General features: G+C 43.5%; 1 protein-coding gene across 1 annotated transcript; it reads right to left on the reverse strand.

The window, feature by feature from the left end:
• Positions 1 to 10,006: 10,006 nt before the first annotated feature.
• Positions 10,007 to 17,165, reverse strand: LOC126251503 (ubiquitin-like domain-containing CTD phosphatase 1). The gene is made up of 5 exons (XM_049951976.1): positions 16,934 to 17,165; positions 16,611 to 16,792; positions 16,043 to 16,231; positions 11,591 to 11,749; positions 10,007 to 11,505 (listed from the first exon to the last, which is right to left on the reverse strand). Exons 1-5 carry the CDS (start codon positions 17,091 to 17,093, stop codon positions 11,182 to 11,184), a joined length of 1,014 nt encoding a protein of 337 aa, XP_049807933.1. The 5' UTR covers positions 17,094 to 17,165; the 3' UTR covers positions 10,007 to 11,181.
• Positions 17,166 to 21,236: the final 4,071 nt, after the last annotated feature.

Genomic DNA, 21,236 nt, shown 5'->3' on the forward strand with positions numbered 1-21,236 from the left:
TATCCACCTTTTGCAGCAATGCAGGCTGCTATTCTCCCATGGAGACGATCGTAGAGATGCTGGATGTAGTCCTGTGGAACGGCTTGCCATGCCATTTCCACCTGGCGCCTCAGTTGGACCAGCGTTCGTGCTGGACGTGCAGACCGCGTGAGACGACGCTTCATCCAGTCCCAAACATGCTCAATGGGGGACAGATCCGGAGATCTTGCTGGCCAGGGTAGTTGACTTACACCTTCTAGAGCACGTTGGGTGGCACGGGATACATGCGGACGTGCATTGTCCTGTTGGAACAGCAAGTTCCCTTGCCGGTCTAGGAATGGTAGAACGATGGGTTCGATGACGGTTTGGATGTACCGTGCACTATTCAGTGTCTCCTCGACGATCACCAGTGGTGTACGGCCAGTGTAGGAGATCGCTCCCCACACCATGATGCCGGGTGTTGGCCCTGTGTGCCTCGGTCGTATGCAGTCCTGATTGTGGCGCTCACCTGCACGGCGCCAAACACGCATACGACCATCATTGGCACCAAGGCAGAAGCGACTCTCATCGCTGAAGACGACACGTCTCCATTCGTCCCTCCATTCACGCCTGTCGCGACACCACTGGATGCGGGCTGCACGATGTTGGGGCGTGAGCGGAAGACGGCCTAACGGTGTGCGGGACCGTAGCCCAGCTTCATGGAGACGGTTACGAATGGTCCTCGCCGATACCCCAGGAGCAACAGTGCCCCTAATTTGCTGGGAAGTGGCGGTGCGGTCCCCTACGGCACTGCGTAGGATCCTACGGTCTTGGCGTGCATCCGTGCGTCGCTGCGGTCCGGTCCCAGGTCGACGGGCACGTGCACCTTCCGCCGACCACTGGCGACAACATCGATGTACTGTGGAGACCTCACGCCCCACGTGTTGAGCAATTCGGCGGTACGTCCACCCGGCCTCCCGCATGCCCACTATACGCCCTCGCTCAAAGTCCGTCAACTGCACATACGGTTCACGTCCACGCTGTCGCGGCATGCTACCAGTGTTAAAGACTGCGATGGAGCTCCGTATGCCACGTCAAACTGGCTGACACTGACGGCGGCGGTGCACAAATGCTGCGCAGCTAGCGCCATTCGACGGCCAACACCGCGGTTCCTGGTGTGTCCGCTGTGCCGTGCGTGTGATCATTGCTTGTACAGCCCTCTCGCAGTGTCCGGAGCAAGTATGGTGGGTCTGACACACCGGTGTCAATGTGTTCTTTTTTCCATTTCCAGGAGTGTATAATTTTAAATTGTTGGTACTTATGATAAACACTATGGGTCTCCGAATATCAACTAAACACAATGAAATTGAAAGTAGCATGCTGTTAAATTCCTTCACAGTTGAAAGTGAGGAAAGAAGTCTGAAATATAATTCTGTCTGTATAGATTAAAGTGTATAAAAGAGTGTAAGAGATGGAAGAATCTTTGGCATCAGAAGAAAATTCAAATTATGGAGAATGTATCCTGAGCAATGGCCACATATGTGCCTTTAGTGTGTTAAAATATGTGAATGAGTTGCTAATATGATGGGAGATGATGTCTCGCCAATACAATGGTAATTAAATCTTAACTAAGTTCCTGGTAGTTCTGAGAGAGACACGGACAAAGAAAAGAACAACAAAAATAATAGAATGGAAGACACTCCCTCAATTAGCTGGAACAGTATCACCAAACAGAAACTAGTATTATCAAACAGAACTCAAATTTCATACAAAAGCATGATTCTTTTTTTTAACAAGTATGCAACTTTTGTTTGACTTATTCCACATCATGGTATTTATTGTGAATACGAGCTATAGAAATGTTATCACTATTTACTGTGTTGAACAATGCCTTAGGACATTTCCTATGATTTTATGTACTTCAATTGGCAACGAGTTTCTGAACATATGCAGAAACTATTTTTAAATGTTTCCTACGTCATCCTATCAATAAATGCTAATTGCTATTGAGTCTTATTCTTCATTTGTTACAGATATGCCACCTCTCAGTGGTTGGTTGGATTAAAAGAGGGGGGGGGGGGGACCAAACTATGAGGTCATCAGTCCTTAGTTCTGAATAAAATAATGCCACAAGTGTGAGAGTAAAACACACAAGACTGACAACACAAAATGAAATGAAAGGAAAAACCTCAAGAATGATGAAGGGCAAAAAACACGTAAATGGGCAAAAGGGGGACAGGAAAACCACAGATACGCAAGAAACGGGATGAAGAGAGTAAAACAAGAAAGCAAATGACCATAACTGGCTGGCCAGCCGCTCTGTAACACATCAAAACCTCCACCCTAAAATCACTAGGGTGGAGGACATAGAGGGACAAAGGACATGCGCTAAAACTTATACAGGGTGTTACAAAAAGATACGGCCAAACTTTCAGGAAACATTCCTCACACACAAATAAAGAAATTATGTGGATATGTGTCCGGAAACGCTTAATTTCCATGTCAGAGCTCATTTTAGTTTCGTCAGTATTTACTGTACTTCCTCGATGCACCACCAGTTGGCCCAATTGAAGGAAGGTAATGTTGATTTTGGTGCTTGTGTTGACATGCGACTCATTGCTCTACAGTACTAGCATCAAGCACATCAGTACGTAGCATCAACAGGTTAGTGTTCATCACGAACGTGGTTTTGCAGTCAGTGCAATGTTTACAAATGTGGAGTTGGCAGATGCTCATTTGATGTATGGATTAGCACGGGGCAATAGCTGTGGCGTGGTACATTTGTATCGAGGCAGATTTCCAGAACGAAGGTGTCCCAACAGGAAGACATTCGAAGCAATTGATCGGCGTCTTAGGGAGCACGGAACATTCCAGCCTATGACTCGCGACTGGGGAAGACCTAGAACGATGAGGACACCTGCAATGGATGAGGCAGTTCTTTGTGCAGCTGACGATAACCTTAATGTCAGCATCAGAGAAGTTGCTACTGTACAAGGTAACGTTGACCATGTCACTGTATGGAGAGTGCTACGGGAGAACCAGTTGTTTCCGTACCATGTACAGCGTGTGCAGGCACCATCAGCAGCTGATTGACCTCCACAGGTACGCTTCTGCGAATGGTTCATCCAACAATATGTCAATTCTCATTTCAGTGCAAATGCTCTCTTTACGGATGAGGCTTCATTCCAAAGTGATCAAATTGTAAATTTTCTCAATCAACATGTGTGGGCTGACGAGAATCCGCATGCAATTGTGCAATCACGTCATCAACACAGATTTTCTGGGAACGTTCGGGCAGGCATTGTTGGTGATGTCTTGATTGGGCCCCATGTTCTTCCACCTGTGCTCAATGGAGCATGTTATCATTATTTCATACGGGATACTCTACCTGTGCTGCTAGAACATGTGCCTTTACAAGTATGACACAACATGTGGTTCATGCACGACGGAGCTCCTGCACATTTCAGTCGAAGTGTTCGTACGCTTCTCAACAACATATTCGGTGACCGATGGATTGGTAGAGGCGGACCAATTCCATGGCCTCCACGCTCTCCTGATCTCAACCCTCTTGACTTTCATTTATGGGGGCATTTGAAAGCTCTTGTCTACGCTACCCCGGTACCAAATGTAGATGCTTCGTGCTCGTATTGTGGACAGCTGTGATACAATACGCCATTCTCCAGGGCTGCATCAGCGCATCAGGGATTCCATGCGACGGAGGGTGGATGCATGTATCCTCACTAACGGAGGACATTTTGAACATTTCCTGTAACAAAGTGTTTGAAGTCACGCTGGTACATTCTTTTGCTGTGTGTTTCCATTCCACGATTAATGTGATTTGAAGAGAAGTAATAAAATGAGCTCTAACATGGAAAGTAAGCGTTTCTGGACACAATGATAAAACCCACCCTCATGAATAAAACGTAAAACTAAATCAGCCAATGAGCCGTTGTCAGATAAAATTAGCGGCAACGAGTCCGGTAACCCAAGATTCCGTCACTGGGCAGTCAAAGTGGGACAGTGCACCAGAAGATGGGCCACTGTCAACGGTGCGCCACACCGACCCTGGGGCAGGCCTCCACGGCACAAGAGGTAACCGTGGGTCGCCCAAGTGTGGCCAATGCGGAGCCGGCAGAGAACACGATTCCCTGCGAGAGGTCCACATGGAAGACTTCCACACAGTCGTAGTCTCCTTAATGACACAGTTTGCTGTTTGTACTGTTATGCCATTCTGTCTCTCAAAGCCGAAAAACCCTGCGGCCTAAGTCAGAACGCAGGACAGGTTCAGAGATGCCCATCTCCAGAAGTGGTTTCCATGTAGCCTGTTTGGCCAGCCTGTCGGCAAATTCATTGCCTGGAATTCCGACGTGACCTGTGGTCCAGACAAACACCACTGAACGACTGGACCATTCCAGGGCATAGATGGACTCCTGGATGGTCGCTGCCAAAGCATCATGAGGGTAGCACTGGTCAATGGCTTGTAGGCTGCTCAAGGGGTCAGTACACAGGAGGAATGACTCGCCTGGGCATGAACGGATGTGCTCAAGAGCACAAAATATGGCCGCCAGCTCTGCAGTGGAAACACTGCAGTCATCAGGCAAGGAGTGCTGTTCTATATATCCTGCATGAACATAGGCAAAGCCAACGTGACCATCGAGCCATCAGTGTAAACCACTTCATAGCCCTGGTACATGTTGAGGATCAAGAGGAACTGACAGAGGAGAGTCGCAGGGTTAACTGAGTCCTTAGGGCCACGTGAAAGTTCCATGCGCAGTCGCGCAGTGTAAGTGAAGAGACCTCAAGCATAGGTGGTAAAGGGAAGGACTCCAGTTCAGACAGAAGGGATTGCATGCGAACCGCAATCGTTAGCCCTGACCTGGGCCGCCAATGCGGGACACAGGCTGCTGTGGGTGGGAAAAGGAGACGGTAATACGGACATGCAGGAGAACTACGAATGTGTGCAGTGCAATGTAACTGGTGAGCAGTTGTGCCTGCCTAACCTTCAACGGAGGGACCCCGGCCTCCACCAGGACACTCGTCACCGGACTCATTCTAAAAGAACCTGTCGCTAGGCAAATGCCACAGTGGTGCACTCAGATGAGTACTGAGTGCGCCGTTGAACCATAAACCACACTCCCATAGTCAAGGCGTGATTGAACGACTCTGTAGAGCTGCTGCAGGGTACAGCGATCTGCATCCCAGTTGGTGTTGCTCAGGCAGCGGAGGCCATTGAGGTGCTGCCAGCATTTCCACTTAAGCTGACAAAGGTGAGGTAGCCAAGTCAATCGGGCATCGAAAACCAGTCCTAAGAATCGATATGCCTCTGCTACAATGAGTGGATTGTCAGTAAGACAAAGTTCTGGTTCCGGATGAACGGTACAACGCCGACAGAATTGTCTGACTGGAGGAGCAATAAGAAATGTAGAAGTCATCCACATACAGAGAAGGTGAGACGGATGGCCCTACAGCTGCCGCCAGAACGTTAATGGCCACTAAAAATATAGACACACTCATTACAGAGCCCTGCGAGACTCCATTCTCCTAGATATGGATGGAACTATGGAAGGCACCAACTTGCACACGGAAAGTACGAAGCAACAGGAAATTTTGGATAAAAAGTGGGAATGGGCCCCTGAAACCCTTCTTGTATAATGTGGCGAAGAAATGATGTCACTAGGTCGTGTCAAACACTTTTTGTAAATCGAAAGGATGGCAACCAGGTGTTGGCATCTGAAAAAGGCTGTTTGGATGGCATACTCGAGGGACACAAGATTATCAGTGGTAGAGAGACCCTGGCGGAAGCTGCCCTGACATGAAGCCAGTAGGGCCGCGTGACTCCAGGACCCAACCCAATCGCCGACACGCCATATGTTCCAGCAGCTTACAAAGAACGTTGGTGAGGCTGACGGGCTGGTAGCTATCCACATAAAAGTGGGTTTTTACCGGATTTGAGCACCAGAATGATGGTGCTCTCCCGCCACTGCGATGGAAAGACGCCATCGCACCAGATCTGGTTGTAGATGACAAGGAGATGTTGCTTGAAGTCAGACGGAGAGATGTTTAATCATCTGACTGTGGATCCAATCTAGCCCAGGAGATGTGTCTGGGCAATGTGCCAGCGCACTGAGGAGCTCCCATTCTGTAAATGGGATGTTATAGGATTCACTGTGGTGTGTAGTGAACAAAATCACATTCCCTTCCAGGCGCCAACTGAGAGTGCGAAAGGCTGGGGGATAATTCTCTGACGCAGAGGCTCGAGCGTAGTGCTCAGCAAATTGTTTGGCAGTCGCGCTTGCATCTGTAGATAACATGCCATTAATGTTAACACCGGGAACATCTGTTGGTCTGGTACCCGAAAATCTTTGCCTAGACTTGGGAAGGTGACTTATGGCACCCAATGGTTGAGACATCTCTCTGCCAATACTCCTGCTTCCATTGTTTGATAAGATGGCGAATGCAGGCACGCAGCCATTTAAAGGCTATGAGGTGCTCCAGGGAAGGGTGCTGCTTATGCTGCTGTAGAGCTCGCCGACACTCGTTAATTGCTTCAGCGACTTCCAGCGACCTTCAAGGAACTGCCTTTTGCCGCAGGCACCCTAAAGAGCGAGGGATTGCGTTTTCTGCCGCAGAAATGATAGTTGTAATCACCTGCGGAACCACCACATCGATGTTACCGTAGGGGGGAGATCCAATGGTGACAGCAGAGGTGAAAGTTTCCCAGTCCGCCTTGTTTAAAGCCCATCTGGGCAGGCGTCCATGGGCCTGACACCAGGGCGGACAGTGACAGGAAGATGGGGCAGTGGTCACTACCACACAGGTCGTCATTTGCTCTCCAGTGGATAGATGGGAGAAGGCCAGAACTGCAAACTGAGAGATCAATGGCTGAATATGTGCCATGTGGCACACTGAAATGTGTGGCGGCCCCATTATTTAAGAGGCAGAGGTCGGTTGTGACAGTAAATTTTCGACATCTCTGCCTCGGCCAGTAAGCACAGTGCCACCCCACAATGGGTTATGAGCGTTTAGGGAGTTGATCAATCATTGCAGCCAATGCGTTCAGGGGTACTGCACCATCTGGAGGAAGATATATGTTGCAGACAGTTATTTCCTGCATCGTCCTTATCCTGACAGCCACAGCTTCGAGAGGGGTTTGAAGGGGCACAGGTTCACTGCATACTGAGTTGAGGACATAGATGCAAACTACACCTGACACTCAATTATAGTCGTTATGGTTCATGTAATATCCCTTATAGCCGCGGAGGGCAGGGTTCGGCATTGCTGGGAACCAGGTTCCCTGGAGGGAAATGGAGAAAGCAGGTGTAAAGCATAACAGTTGCCGTAGCTCAGCCACGCGGTGGAAAACAACCGCCTCAATTCCACTGGAGGATGTTTACGCATCAGGGCCACCTGCTGCCACTGATTTATGTCCTGAGTAGTCTGTATCCATGGTGTCTGAGGGTCCAGCAAGATCTAGGTCCTCAGTGGATGCCAGAATCTCCACCTTATCCTCAGAAGCAAAGCTTGTAGGTAGTGGTGGTCCTAGCAAGAGGTGCCGAAGAAGACTTGCGCTTCTCCAGCTGAGAAGTGGGGACTGGTGTCCCCCATGGTTGGGGGGGGCGGGGGGCAGTGTTCCCAAGGTAGGTGGTGTGGGAGCAACAGGGAGGGAAGTGTGCCCCCCACCATCAAGGGGGCAGGTATAGTATTCTGGCTCGGAGAGCCAACCAGAATTCGCAGAACGGATGGGGCTACAACTGTTCTCATAGCAGCAGCGTAAGAGGTCGTAGCCACAGGATGTAGACACTCAAATTTCCTCCTAGCCCCAGTTAGGTCAGTCAGTCCAGGGTTTTGTATTCCACGATTTTCCTATGGCACTGTAAAATTCTGCAGTCTGGCGAGCAAGGGGAACGAGGCGCTCTGCAGTTGACACAGATGGGAGGCAGGGCACATAGAGTATTGGGATGTGATGGACGTCCACAATCTCGACATGTGACGCTGAAAATACAGCAGGAAGACATATGGCCGAACTTCCAGCACTGCATAGGAGGAGGGATATATGGCTTTACATCACAGCGGTAGACCATCACCTTGACCTCGGGCAATGTGCCACCCTCGAAGGCCAAGATGAAGGCACCAGTGGAAACCCGATTAGCCCTCAGAGCCCGATGGACGCATCAGACAAAATGAACGCCTCGTCGCTCTAAGTTGGTGTGCAGCTCGTTGTCGGACTGCAAAAGAAGGCCCCTGTGGAATACAATACCCTGGATCATAATTAAGCTCTTATGGGGTGTGATGGTAACAGGAACGTCCCCCAGCATGTCACAAGCAAGTAATGCCAGTGACTGGGCAGAGGATGCTGTTTTATCAAGACTTACCCTGACCGCATTTTGGACAAGCCCTCCACCTCCCCAAATTTGTCCTCTAAATGGTCTACAAAAAACTGTGGCTTCATCGAAACAAAGGAGTCTCCATTAGTACATACGAGGTACCGGGATGAATAAGGTTCGCTGCCATCCTTAGCTTGGTGTTCCTCCCATGGTGTGGCCAGGGAGAGGAATGATTTAGGGTAGCTTGGTGTTCCTCCCATGGTGTGGCCAGGGAGAGGAATGATTTAGGGTAGTACTTCCTGGCATGGTACTGAGACTTGGAACGCTTAGGGACCGCTGGTGTTTAATCACCAGCAAGTGATGACGTTGTATGCTTCATTGCACGTCATCCGACAAGGGGCCCTCCCCACAGCTGCCACCCAGCCGCAGCAAAGGCCACGTGGCAGGATGGCCATTGCTGGGAGTCCCGATGCCCTAGGGTGACAGGCAACTACTCTTTGGCATATGTGGGGAGTTAACAGCACAGGCAACAGCAGGGGCTACAACTAACAGGGTACATGGCGGCCCCACCACAATGGACTGGCTACTGTGCTGGATATCAGGTGCAAACAAGTCCATGGTCATTGTCGGCGTAGAAAGCGACACTGCATAGTGCATGGTGGAAAATGCACTCAGGAAAGTGTCCTCGCCCAAGAGATGGGGAATGAGCAGGACAGCAATGCGAGATGAGAAAGCAGGTTACAGATCTCTAGGCACGATGGACACCATGCACCATGTTAAGGCGCCCTTCCCCAATTGGCTCACTCTTCGGAAAAATTTTGAAGAATGGAGGTCAAACCCTACAGGGGACCTCTGATGATAGGCAGGAATACCTTGGGCCTATTCTTACCCCTGGACCTGCAGGGGGGGCACCTCTCAGTGGTTCAAATGGCTCTGAGCACTATGGGACTTAACATCTGTGGTCATCAGTCCTCTAGAACTTAGAACTACTTAAACCTAACTAACCTAAGGACATCACACACATCCATGCCCGAGGCAGGATTCGAACCTGCGACCGTAGCGGTTCCGGACTGAGCGCCTAGAACCAACCTCTCAGTGCCTCATGGGCGTGCACAGAGCAGTCTCTATTTCTAATAAAAGAAAACTAGCGTCTATGACCAGCACTCAATTATTACTGAAAGATCAGGTTATAGAATTGGGAGCGTAGGGGATTTTTTTCTGAGAGGGGTGATTAATGTGTGGTAATTTCACTCACACCTTGTTCATTGCTCAAGGCTGGAAAAATACAATTATGTACGGATCCACTGAATGGGTCAAGTGACACTTCTGCATAAAAAACTAATCAGTTCTCCGAAGAAAAACAAACCTCGTAATTGAAATTTGTAATTAAATGCACTAAAAGAACATCAACATTGAAGCTGAATTTCACACTCAAACATACACTTGTATTTCAAGGTTGCCCCAGCACCTCAAAGTTGGCAGAGTTACTGTCACTCTCATTAAAACTGAAATAAAAGAATTCCAGGGTAACAGTAATGGGTAGGAATTACAAAATGGAAGACTGGTTTATATTTAAGTAAATTAATAAACCAGCCTACTGACATGTATTTTACCAAGGCTCTCGCTGAACTTCTCTAATGTCTAACACTTCTTCCAAACTTTTAATCATACCTGTAAGAAATAATATGCATTTTTGTTACTTTTTTTTAAATTTATTTCACCTCTTCACATTCATTATCTTTACAAAATAAACTTAGAAAATCTGGACAGCTGTAAAATTAATCAACAATAAAAATTAAGTAACAGTAACACTGCTAATGAAACTCCTTTAACATCCTTAATTTTTAACTATAAAGCCAGGAAATATTTACTGTATTGTGAATTGGTCCCATGCTATCAGCTAAAATGATATCCTTTCAATGTCGTATTATACCTTTGTGATTTTTGCCATCAACAGCTTATACAAATATAGTTCTTCATTCAAGAACTTTTGGCAGTTTGAATTCTGGTGACAAGTCAAACTGAACATGACAAATGTAATAAACGCATCTGGATCAGTCTTCATATGCATCTTGTGGAGCTTATCCTTAGAAACTTTTCCCCATGCAGTACAAATCTTTTGCAGGTAGACTAAGGACTGGATTCTTCTTTGTGTAACAACCCGTTTATGTGGAACGACAACATATTATGAAAGCAAAGTATACACAAAGTGCTTAAAAATCTGACCCAAGAATATCTTTTAAAAAAAGGTTTGAACTATTATACAAAAATCAACCCTGTAGAAGTACAACTTCCACTTTCTTTGATGTTTATTTATACTATTCAAAACAAATTTATCTCTATCATCCAAAGCTAATATTTGCACATTATCCATTCACTGTCTTAAAGTGTCCTGCCTTAACACATGGTTTTTTAAAATTATATTTGCACAGAATGAGATACACAAATTCCAATTCAGAGAATCAGATACAAAAATAAATTAAAGTTCACTTACAAACACCATTCAAGATTACTTAGGCACAAATGTTTTGTCAGGAAGTTAAATAGGTAATTTCTTGCCAAGGTTCAAATTGTGACGGTCTACCTGCAGCTTAAATGAACTGCTCATCATAATAACAAACACTGAAAACTGCCTCAGAAAAGAAATTAAAGTGCAGGTACGGCTAGGGTTTTTCTTCCACAAAACTGACAGCATGTATGAAAAACAAGTGACTGAGTGTACTCTTGTTTTCATATACATCTGGCATTTGCACTAAAATTACAATATTCCATCACAGAAACAACTTAAAATCTATGCAGTTACTAAGAATTGTTGTCCAGTTCTACTTTTCTTCGCACAATATTCCACTGGTCACTGTTGAATTGTGCCTCTCAAAATCTACACCACTAACAGACACTGCTAGCTGGTATCAGCACTGTCTCCACTTCCCAAGGATTCATCTTTTTTAGCTGTTACCCCTTTGTGTTTCCTACGTTTATATTTTTCCCAGTGTTTATGTTCCAAACTTGATAAATCTTCCTCGTGTGCTATGTCTTGCAGGTATTTTGCAAGCCGGAGGAGTTCTCGATCCTTATCTCTATTCAAATGAGCTTGCTTGAACGGCCGTATTTTTAATCCATTATGAGGATTCATTAAAAAATTTCGGCGTATATCATCAAACATTATAGTATTTTTAGAAGAGTACTGATCAAACTTTCCCCAAATAACACCAAGTGGTTTCACCTAGAATCACAAAAAAATTGCACTAAATAAAATTATCAATTCAATGACAAGAAAAGGATACAGTTACACAAGATAGTTCACTTACCTGCACAACTCCATATTTTGGAGTGTGTACTGATATCATTGCTAAACTATCTAAATAGAAAGCAATTTTGTAATCAGGGTGAGTTGACACACCAAGAAGCTTCATTTTTTCTTCTATCCACTTCATACTTGTTGCTGACCATATAACAATATCATAGTCCTGTAATTAAATTTGAATAATTAGCTACTTTTCAGTCCAAATTCAAAGCAAAGCTGTTTTATATCTATGCACTGCTGCAGCAGAAAGTATTTTTGTAACCATTTCAAAACTAACACCTTTTCCAAAGTTCCCGCTACCTTACAATTACAAACAGCACAGAAACAATTCAGTTCGGTGGAAAAATGCTCCTCTCGGAGCACAAAAGGCAAATATACTCTTGTTTAAAAGAGTGGCTGAACAGTGGGATATCAACTGCCTAAGTCTACTTTCCTCAGCACCTTTAAAAAATTTTACAAAAAATTGTGGCATGCAAACATATTTGTGCTCTTTTCGACATGCAACTCACCTCTCACTCCCACAAGCTCCCCTACCTGTAATTCGTTCACACCCATCCACTCCCACTTGCCCTCTCTCACTCATTCAGCCTAGCTCATTGTCATTATTTCTTTGTGTCACTCTTGTCACTGTCTCCTGTCTCACAGACACTGTCAGTCTCCTTTATCCTGTCCAACTAGTACTACATTCTCCTCTCAATGTCACTGTCTCCCTCTTGCTCTCTCGTACTGCTACTATCTCATTTATTCACTCTCACAACTGCTGTCTCTTCTCATAGCCACATCTGTCTCTTCATCATCGTCCCTGTCGTACACTCTTGTCCCTCATTATCAATGGCTCTCACCCTATTCCACTTTCTCCTATTTCTTCCTCTCCAAACGGCATTGTCTCCTTCACAATTTTCCCTAGCACTTCAACTATGTTTCACTGCCACTGTGTCCCTATCTTACCCTCACGCTACCATTGTCTTCTTCTCACTTTCTATACCACAACCGCCTTCTACTATCTTCCAGTATTTAGTTACTTTTCCATCTCTTTCCCACTGGCACTGTCTCCTTCTCTGTCAGCATAGAGGTTTTGTGTGTGTGTGTGTGTGTGTGCGTGTGTTTTACCTCACCAAAATTTTGGGAAAATTTTTGAAGTTGCTGAGGAAGGAAGACTGACACTTATAAGAGGATATATTCTGAGTAGTGAAGCAACTTAAATCACTTAATAAAAGCAAGTCTTCACGTCCAGACTATATACTAATTAGATTCCTTTCAGAGTCTTTAAACAGGAGCGTATTCACCTTTTTCATGCTTTGATAGGATCATTTTTCCATTCTTTCCCATTTTTCCCTGCATTTCACTCAAAAGGAAAAAGACATGGGCTAGTAAAATTTTTAAAGTTTTTTAGGTGACTCTGAAATACCACAAACCTAATTTTACACCTCACACTGGATTTTACATGCACAAAAATTTTGGATGTGATTTGGTACCACTACACGGGGGTCTCATAAACCTTCTGATAGAGAAACTTTACAGTACATTTATACATGGTACATCATTTTTATCAACTATGTTTTCGCCTCACACCGGACTTTATGTGGATACCTACGGTAACCTTGAACTTCTGTATCTCGGAAATAGATAAAGATATCAAGATAATTTTCAATGTTTTTCTCAAGTTGGGGATCTTAGGAATATATTGTAAAAATTTCGGTCATTTGCTGTTCATAACTGTCTTGGAACCTGTGGCTTGGTGTTTGTACGAAAACATGGTTAAAAAACAACTTTTTTGGGTTTTTCTAAGGAAATGTCCATGAACTACTTGTGCTTCCATAAGCTCCTTAAGGCCCGCATTAGACCACATCAAATGCAAAGAAGAATCAAACAATTTGCTCCATCTGCCTAAGCAGGAGGAAATGTGTAATATTCATACTACGACCTTGTACTGTATGGTTGGGACACTACAGTGATCTTTCTGTTGGGAATACAGTTATAGTTCTAATGATTAAATGTAATAATCATTTGTTAGTGGCTGCGATGGGTAAAGATATGGCTGTGTTTTTACAGTAATGTGGTCTAATAGAGGAGTGTGTTGTGAATTGGTGAATTGATGACCACACCTGTTTTTTGAACTGGGAACATGAAAATGTGGAGGTGGCATTGGGATAATGTTTGGAGGTCTATTAGGAGGGGTTCCTGGTTCGAGCAATCTAGCCTGGCCATGTAGGACATTGTTCTGGTAGCATACTGTGGTATACACCACTTCTAACAAACACCGAACAACACACTCCAGTACGCGGCCGCCAAATACATCGCTGGCCGCACTTCTCCAGGCGGTTCACGGCTACCATCGCTGGCTGCCTTCGCGCGTGCGCGCGTTTGTCCGCACACAGCAATTGGCTACGCCAGGAAACATTGCGATTGGTTTTCCCTGGAAAACAGCGACCCCAGCCGACGGCTCCATTAACTAGCAAGCCTCATATAAACCCGGCCGCCGCCGCAAACGACAGTTCTCATCGGGAAGTGCAGTACGCCGCGTTCCAGCTGCTTGTGGATGACTCCCCGCACCACTCGAGGTTACCTGGATGTTCGGCGGAAAAATCTTGCGACTTCACTTGGAGAGACCGAACTTCACTGGACTTGGACATAATTATGGGATGTGCACCCCACCATGCACCTTCGGACATTGGTATAACCAAACTTTAATTCTGCATTACTTCTGAGTGTGAGCCTGGGTAGACGCTTGGCTAACATAATTGTTAAAAAGTGATTTGTGATTTAATAAACCAGACTGAAGAGGTTATTGTGTTATTCCTGGTTATAACACATGCCATTGGTGTTATCATTCTGCTGTTAGTTTTTGTGTCCATACGACGAGTGCACCTTGAACTGGTATTATTATTATCCCCCCCCCCCAAGGTGTATATTAAATTCATTAAGTACAGGGGGTTTGATGAATCATAGTTGTGGAAGGCTAAGCATGGGAGGCATGGATCATCCTGAGGGAACATGGGTATGTGGGGACTGTTGATTCCAGGGGTGGGTGTCCTGATGTGGTTTTTAGGGTGATGTTTGGAGGTGTACTAAACAGTTTTCACAGAGTTAACAGAAGAGAGTACTGAAGAGGAGTCAATTATAGTTTCTGACTGTTTTTCTTCATACAGGGATTTGAGTACCAGGGATTTTCAGCATTTAATGGTATATAATAACGTACAGTTTAAAAATCATTCAGTGCGGGCTTGTGCAAATACTGGGTTATTGGGCAGCTGTGAAGTCTGTTATAGGAAGGTGGAAGTGGTGCACTTCTACTCTACACTCTCATCTTCACGAGTACTCTTGAAGGAAAAGTGTTCCAGAAAGTTACTGAACATTTAAATTTTAAATGTTTCTTGAAGCTTGTAGATGAAATGTACAGGCTGAAGGTGGTTGTTTGATTTTTTAATGTTCTTGTGAAAGGGGAGGGAAGGGGTGTTTAATGTGTTTTGTGGTAGGTTTTTTCTTTTCCTTTCTTTTTTTTCTGGGGGGGGGGGGGATTTTCTTGGGAAAGGATATCAGTTGCGATGGGTGGTGTTTAGGGAATATGGTTAGACAGGTGAGTGTTTTAGGAATGGTTATTTTGGAGTGAGTGAGTGAGTGTGTGTGTGAGTATGAGTGAGAGAGATATTCATGTTTATTAGTTTACATTAGTAGGTATTATCATCATTGAGTGTGGCCTGATGTTTTAGGTGTGTGGGGTTGGTGGTATCATGGATTTTGACAGGGATATATAGGTCAAGTGAAATTCCAATTACAGGATGTTACGAGTTATATGTGGGTTCATTGTAATGCAGACATATAGGTCAAATGAAATATCGTGGTACTGGGTTTCCAAGTTGTGCGGGTTTCTCGTACGGCTGTCTTCAATTGAGCTGTATAGGTAAAGTGAAATTTGTGGTTCTGGTTCTCGAACTGTGTGTTGTTTTCTGGTACCACTGGTTTCATTTGAGCTACATACGTCAAGTGAAACTGGCAGTACCTGGTTTCTGAGTTGTATGTGGGGCTTCACATGTTTTTTTTGTTGAGTTGATTGTTTAGGATTTCATGTGATTTCCAGAATGAGAGTTTCACTCTGCAGCGGAGTGTGCGCTGATATGAAACTTCCTGGCAGATTAAAACTGTGTGCCCGACCAAGACTTGAGTCTCAGTGCGACATTTATGCTGGCAGAAGTTGACCGCTGATTTTATATATCAAGTACAGGGTGAACCAGGACATGAGTAGTAGATAGACAACTTTTAGATGTAATGTGACTGTAACTTTGATGGACGCTAAGTTGTACAAATGAAATGTTCTCTCTCTTCAATGAATTTTAACACTAGGATTTCAGACAGACAGGCAACACGTAACTACAACAAACTCAAATGTATCATTATTACATTTACTTTTCATACAAGTTTTAAGGTAATTCAGCTTCAAACTATTCTGATTACTCACTTGATATGCTGATGTTAGGAATTCATGCAAAAATGGCCTCATCAATTCATATCCAGTTTCTGCAGTTGACCGGTGATCAAACAAAGTGTAGTCAATATCTAGGACAAGTAGCTTTTTCCCAGCCCTTGGTGAGTTGAGAATATTAACTTTGTATTCACGGATACGTCTGTCAATTTTGGCTAGATACACCTGTTAATATTTTTTACAAACGTAAGTACAAACTATGAATAAGCCATTCAATATAAGCAAGTATGCTATGATTTTATCCTTTAAGGAGGGCAGTAATAATTTCATATTTGCAGGAAACAAAGTACAGTCAGAATTTTTATCACATAGTCTCCCTTAACTTGTTTGCTAATTATATTGTAATGCTTCACTAAGTATTTGAACTATGCTGTGCAATATCTAAAAATGCAATGTCTGGCACTCATCTATATAAACTAATGCAAAATATCAATAGCAGTCGTCTTCGGAATAATTCTTTTCGCATAATTATCACGATGCGAATAATATTTCGCTTATAACAATATAGCACAAAATTATGTAACTATATTTGTTAACTACATACCTCTTTATTCTCAATGGCGACTTCTTCCTCTTCAATGTCAAGATCATTAATGACTTCTGGTATGTCTTCAGGAGGAACACTAGCATCTGCAATATCCTCTTCAAGCGAGCCCATCATCATTACTTTAAAACCTGGTTTCAGCTTCAGCGTTCCTATTTGGCAATCATCGCCAGGAATTTTTCCTGGAGAAATCCAATGTCAGGCGAGTTCACATACATATATACATTCTCTTCAGCCAAAGTACCACAACCAGCACAGTGAATATCTATACAAAAACATGAAAACTTATACAAGCTCATGGAAACACACACAATAGTTCCTACCTTTTAATTTCAGATTAAGGAGTTTCTGCCTTTCGGGGCGAACTCCCGTTTCCTTTTGTATTGCATTCTTTAAAGTCTGAACAGTGTCACTCTCCGAAAGATTATTGATACTGTACTCCTTCCCACTCCATTTCACAACAATAATAACTTCGTTTTCCATGACGTTTCCCTATTCAGCAAAACAAATTTAAAATGCCGCCCTCCATCTATAACACATACGTACACATCAAAGTGCCCGACATTGAATACAAAGATCTTATTCGTGGTATCAAAGACATTCCAGAAATTTCAATCGATCATGTACTAGATTGATAAATAAAACCCGCATAATTTCTGAACCAATCACTTTAATTTTACATAAGCCTCTTATGACAGCATTCTGTAATGTGCAAATAATCAAGAACATAAGTTATGAAGTTTGCTTTGTTCATTAATAAAAATTATCGTTAGTAATTCCTCAATTCCGACACCATATTCTGACTTCTCATACCCTTACTTTCATCGATCGCTACTAAGCTAAACGAACAGACGTAAAGTGACGGACAATTTGGATACATCCTGATATGACATGACGTGACAGCGAGTGTGATTTGGCCTTAAGTACTACTGCGAGTTTATTCTGGGTTTAAACTTAATGAGGTACCTTGAACAGATGGGCTTTCTCTGTGACAATGAACAAGGATTCCGAAAACACCGATCAAGCGAAACTTAACTCCCACTGTTCACATGTGACATCTTGAAAGTTGTAGGTCAGACAATCCGGTAGAAGCAGTACTTCTTCACTTTCGAAAAGCATTTGACTCACAACACTCCGATCTACAGGTGTATCAAGCGAAATCAGTGACTGCATTGAATATTTCTTGGTAGGGACGATGCAGCAAATTGTCTTGGGTGGCGAGTCATGGACTTATGTGGAAACAACTTCAGGTGTGCTCCAACGAACTGTGTTGGAACCGTTTCTCTATATTAATGATCTTGCAGACAATATTAATAGCAGCCACAGACATTTCACAGATGATGAAGTTATCTACACTAAAGTACTGGCTGCAAAAAGCTGCACAAATATTCAGTCATATAATGACAAGAGTTAAAAATAGTGCAAATGTCGGCATTTTGCTTTAAATGTTCAGAAATATAAATCTGTGTACTTCACAAAATTCCAGAACGTAGTATTATGTGACTACAATATCAACTCATACAAATATCTGGGCGTAATAATTTGCAGGGATGTCAAATGGAACAATCAAATCTGCTCCATCCCAAAAAAGGTAGGAGACAGTCTTCAGTTACTTGGTAGGATACTAGCAAAATGCAGTCAGCATACAAAGGAGACGGTTTACAAAACATTCATGCAAGCCAGCTAAAATGTTGCTCAAGTATATGGGACTGGCACCATTGAACGTTTACAAAAAAGAGTCAGAGGTTCGTTTAACCCATGGTTGTGCATCACGGAGCTGCTGAAAAACTGAACTGGCAGACTCTTGAAAACAGTGTGAAAGTGTACTTACAAAGTTTCAAGAACCAGGTGCAGAATGTGGGAATATCCCACAATCCCCATGTATAACTCCTTAGGGATGCATTTGAGCAATCATTCTTTCCATTTTCAAAATGTAGATGGAATGGGAAAAGCCTAATAATTTGTACAATGAAAAGTACACTCTGCCAGGGTAGATTTAGGTGCAGAAATTACTGGTTTTGGCTGATAAAAGTAAAGACAGGGAAGAAGTGCAGCGAAAGACTGCACAGGTATACAAAGCAATGATCATCATAAGGCGACAAAAGGAAAAAGGTCTTGTTAAATGGTTAGGATTCCCTTCATGGTATAGCAGTTGGGCAGATGACGCTGATTTGCTATATAACTAGGCGCGAAAATCTCAAACAGCACTTTAGCATAACATGCATGATAGAAAACACATCACCAGAGGTAGTGGTAACCTTGATAATCTGCGAATTGCACTTCATATCCTCACAAATAACTATTGCGGGCCTGTCACTAAGCTTGACATATGACTCACATGTAGTGATATGGAGATCTGTTTTTTAGAGATTTCACAATATCGCATATGTGGTAAATAAGGAACTCCCAAGACGTCACACTGCAGAAAGAATATTAGCCGACTGAGCCAAGGAAATACACTCAAAAACAGTTATTAGTATTGGCCAGCATATCACTGTACTTTAAAGTAGATAAAGCAAAGCACGAAAGTTAAATTTGATATGGGGTTTAATTTCAGTTATATTATGAATGCCGCTCATCCTCTACTAAAGATTAAGAAGGAGGGCAAGTCAAGAGTGTTCTAAAATGTATTCAGTTATCACTGGCTTCAGCTAAAAGACCCTCAAAAGGATAGCTGATTAAAATGTCCAGAGTTCTACCACTGCCAAGCTCATCAGGTAGATTCCTTCCATTCTTAATTTCAGTCTTGGCCGGGTTATCAATTGCTGGTTCCCTGGCTGGCAGTGCGGCAGTTATCGCCAGAATAGTGAAAAACACAGAAACAGCAAACTGCCTGACAGACCACTTACAAGTATCGATCTACTTAAATTCGTCAAAATGTTCATTATCCCAAAATTTTGTGGAATATTGATGTGGAATATACTATCTTAGAATTTGTGAAAATCTAATGATGTTCATATGCCAACTAGCTCCATATATGAGGAAGAGGTTGAGGAAATGTATGAAGAGATAAAAGAAATTATTCAGATACTTATGGGAAACGAAAACTCAATATTCATGGGGGACTGGAATTCGATAGTAGGAAGAAAAGGAAAAGTAGTAGGTGAGTATGGACTGGGGGAAAGGAATGAAAGAGGAAGCCAACAGATAGAATTTTGGACAGAGCATAATTTGATCATAGCTAACACTTCCTTTAAGAATCATGAAAGAAGGTTGTATACAAGGAAGAGACCTGGAGACAGCAGAAGGTTTCAGGTCGATTATATAATGATATCGCGGAGATTTCGGAACCAGATTTTAAATTTTAAGATGATTCCAGGGGTAGATGTGGACTCTGACCACAATTTATTGATTATGAACTGCAGGTTAAAACTGAAGAAACTGCAAAAAGGCAGGAATTTAATGAGATGGGGCCTGGATGCACTGAAAGACCCGGAGGTTGTAGAGTTTCAGAGGGATCATTAGGGAACGATTCACAAGAACAGGGGAAAGGAATACATAGAAGAAGAATGGGTAGCTTTGAGAGATGAAATAATGAAGGCAGCAGAAGATCAAGTACGTAAAAAGACAAGGGCTTGTAGAAAACCATGGGTAAAACAACATATATTTAACATGAATCCTTTACAGAAGAATGGAAAAACTGATAGAAGCAGACCTCAGAGAAGTTTCAGTTCCAGAGAAATGTTGTTGTTGTTGTCGTCTTCAGTCCTGAGACTGGTTTGATGCAGCTCTCCATGCTACTCTATCCTGTGCAAGCTTCTTCATCTCCCAGTACCTACTGCAACCTACATCCTTCTGAATCTGCTTAGTGTATTCATCTCTTGGTCTCCCTCTACGATTTTTACCCTCCACGCTGCCCTCCAATGCTAAATTTGTGATCCCTTGATGCCTCAAAACATGTCCTACCAACCGATCCCTTCTTCTAGTCAAGTTGTGCCACAAATGTCTCTTCTCCCCAATCCTATTCAATACCTCCTCATTAGTTACGTGATCTACCCACCTTATCTTCAGCATTCTTCTGTAGCACCACATTTCGAAAGCTTCTATTCTCTTCTTGTCCAAACTGGTTATCGTCCATGTTTCACTTCCATACATGGCTACACTCCATACAAATACTTTCAGAAATGACTTCCCGACACTTAAATCTATACTCAATGTTAACAAATTTCTCTTCTTCGGAAACGCTTTCCTTGCCATTGCCGGTCTACATTTTATATCTTCTCTACTTCGACCATCATAAGTTATTTTGCTCCCTAAATAGCAAAACTCCTTTACTACTTTAAGTGTCTCATTTCCTAATCTAATCCCCTCAGCATCACCCGATTTAATTTGACTACATTCCATTATCCTCGTTTTGCTTTTGTTGATGTTCATCTTATATCCTCCTTCCAAGATACTGTCCATTCCGTTCAACTGCTCTTCCAAGTCCTTTGCTGTCTCTGACAGAATTACAATGTCATCGGCGAACCTCAAAGTTTTTACTTCTTCTCCATGAATTTTAATACCTACTCCGAATTTTTCTTTTGTTTCCTTTACTGCTTGCTCAATATACAGATTGAATAACATCGGGGAGAGGCTACAACCCTGTCTCACTCCTTTCCCAACCACTGCTTCCCTTTCATGCCC

This window comes from Schistocerca nitens, chromosome 4 (genome assembly GCF_023898315.1).
Source record: "Schistocerca nitens isolate TAMUIC-IGC-003100 chromosome 4, iqSchNite1.1, whole genome shotgun sequence".
NCBI classification, from domain to species: Eukaryota; Metazoa; Arthropoda; class Insecta; order Orthoptera; family Acrididae; genus Schistocerca; species Schistocerca nitens.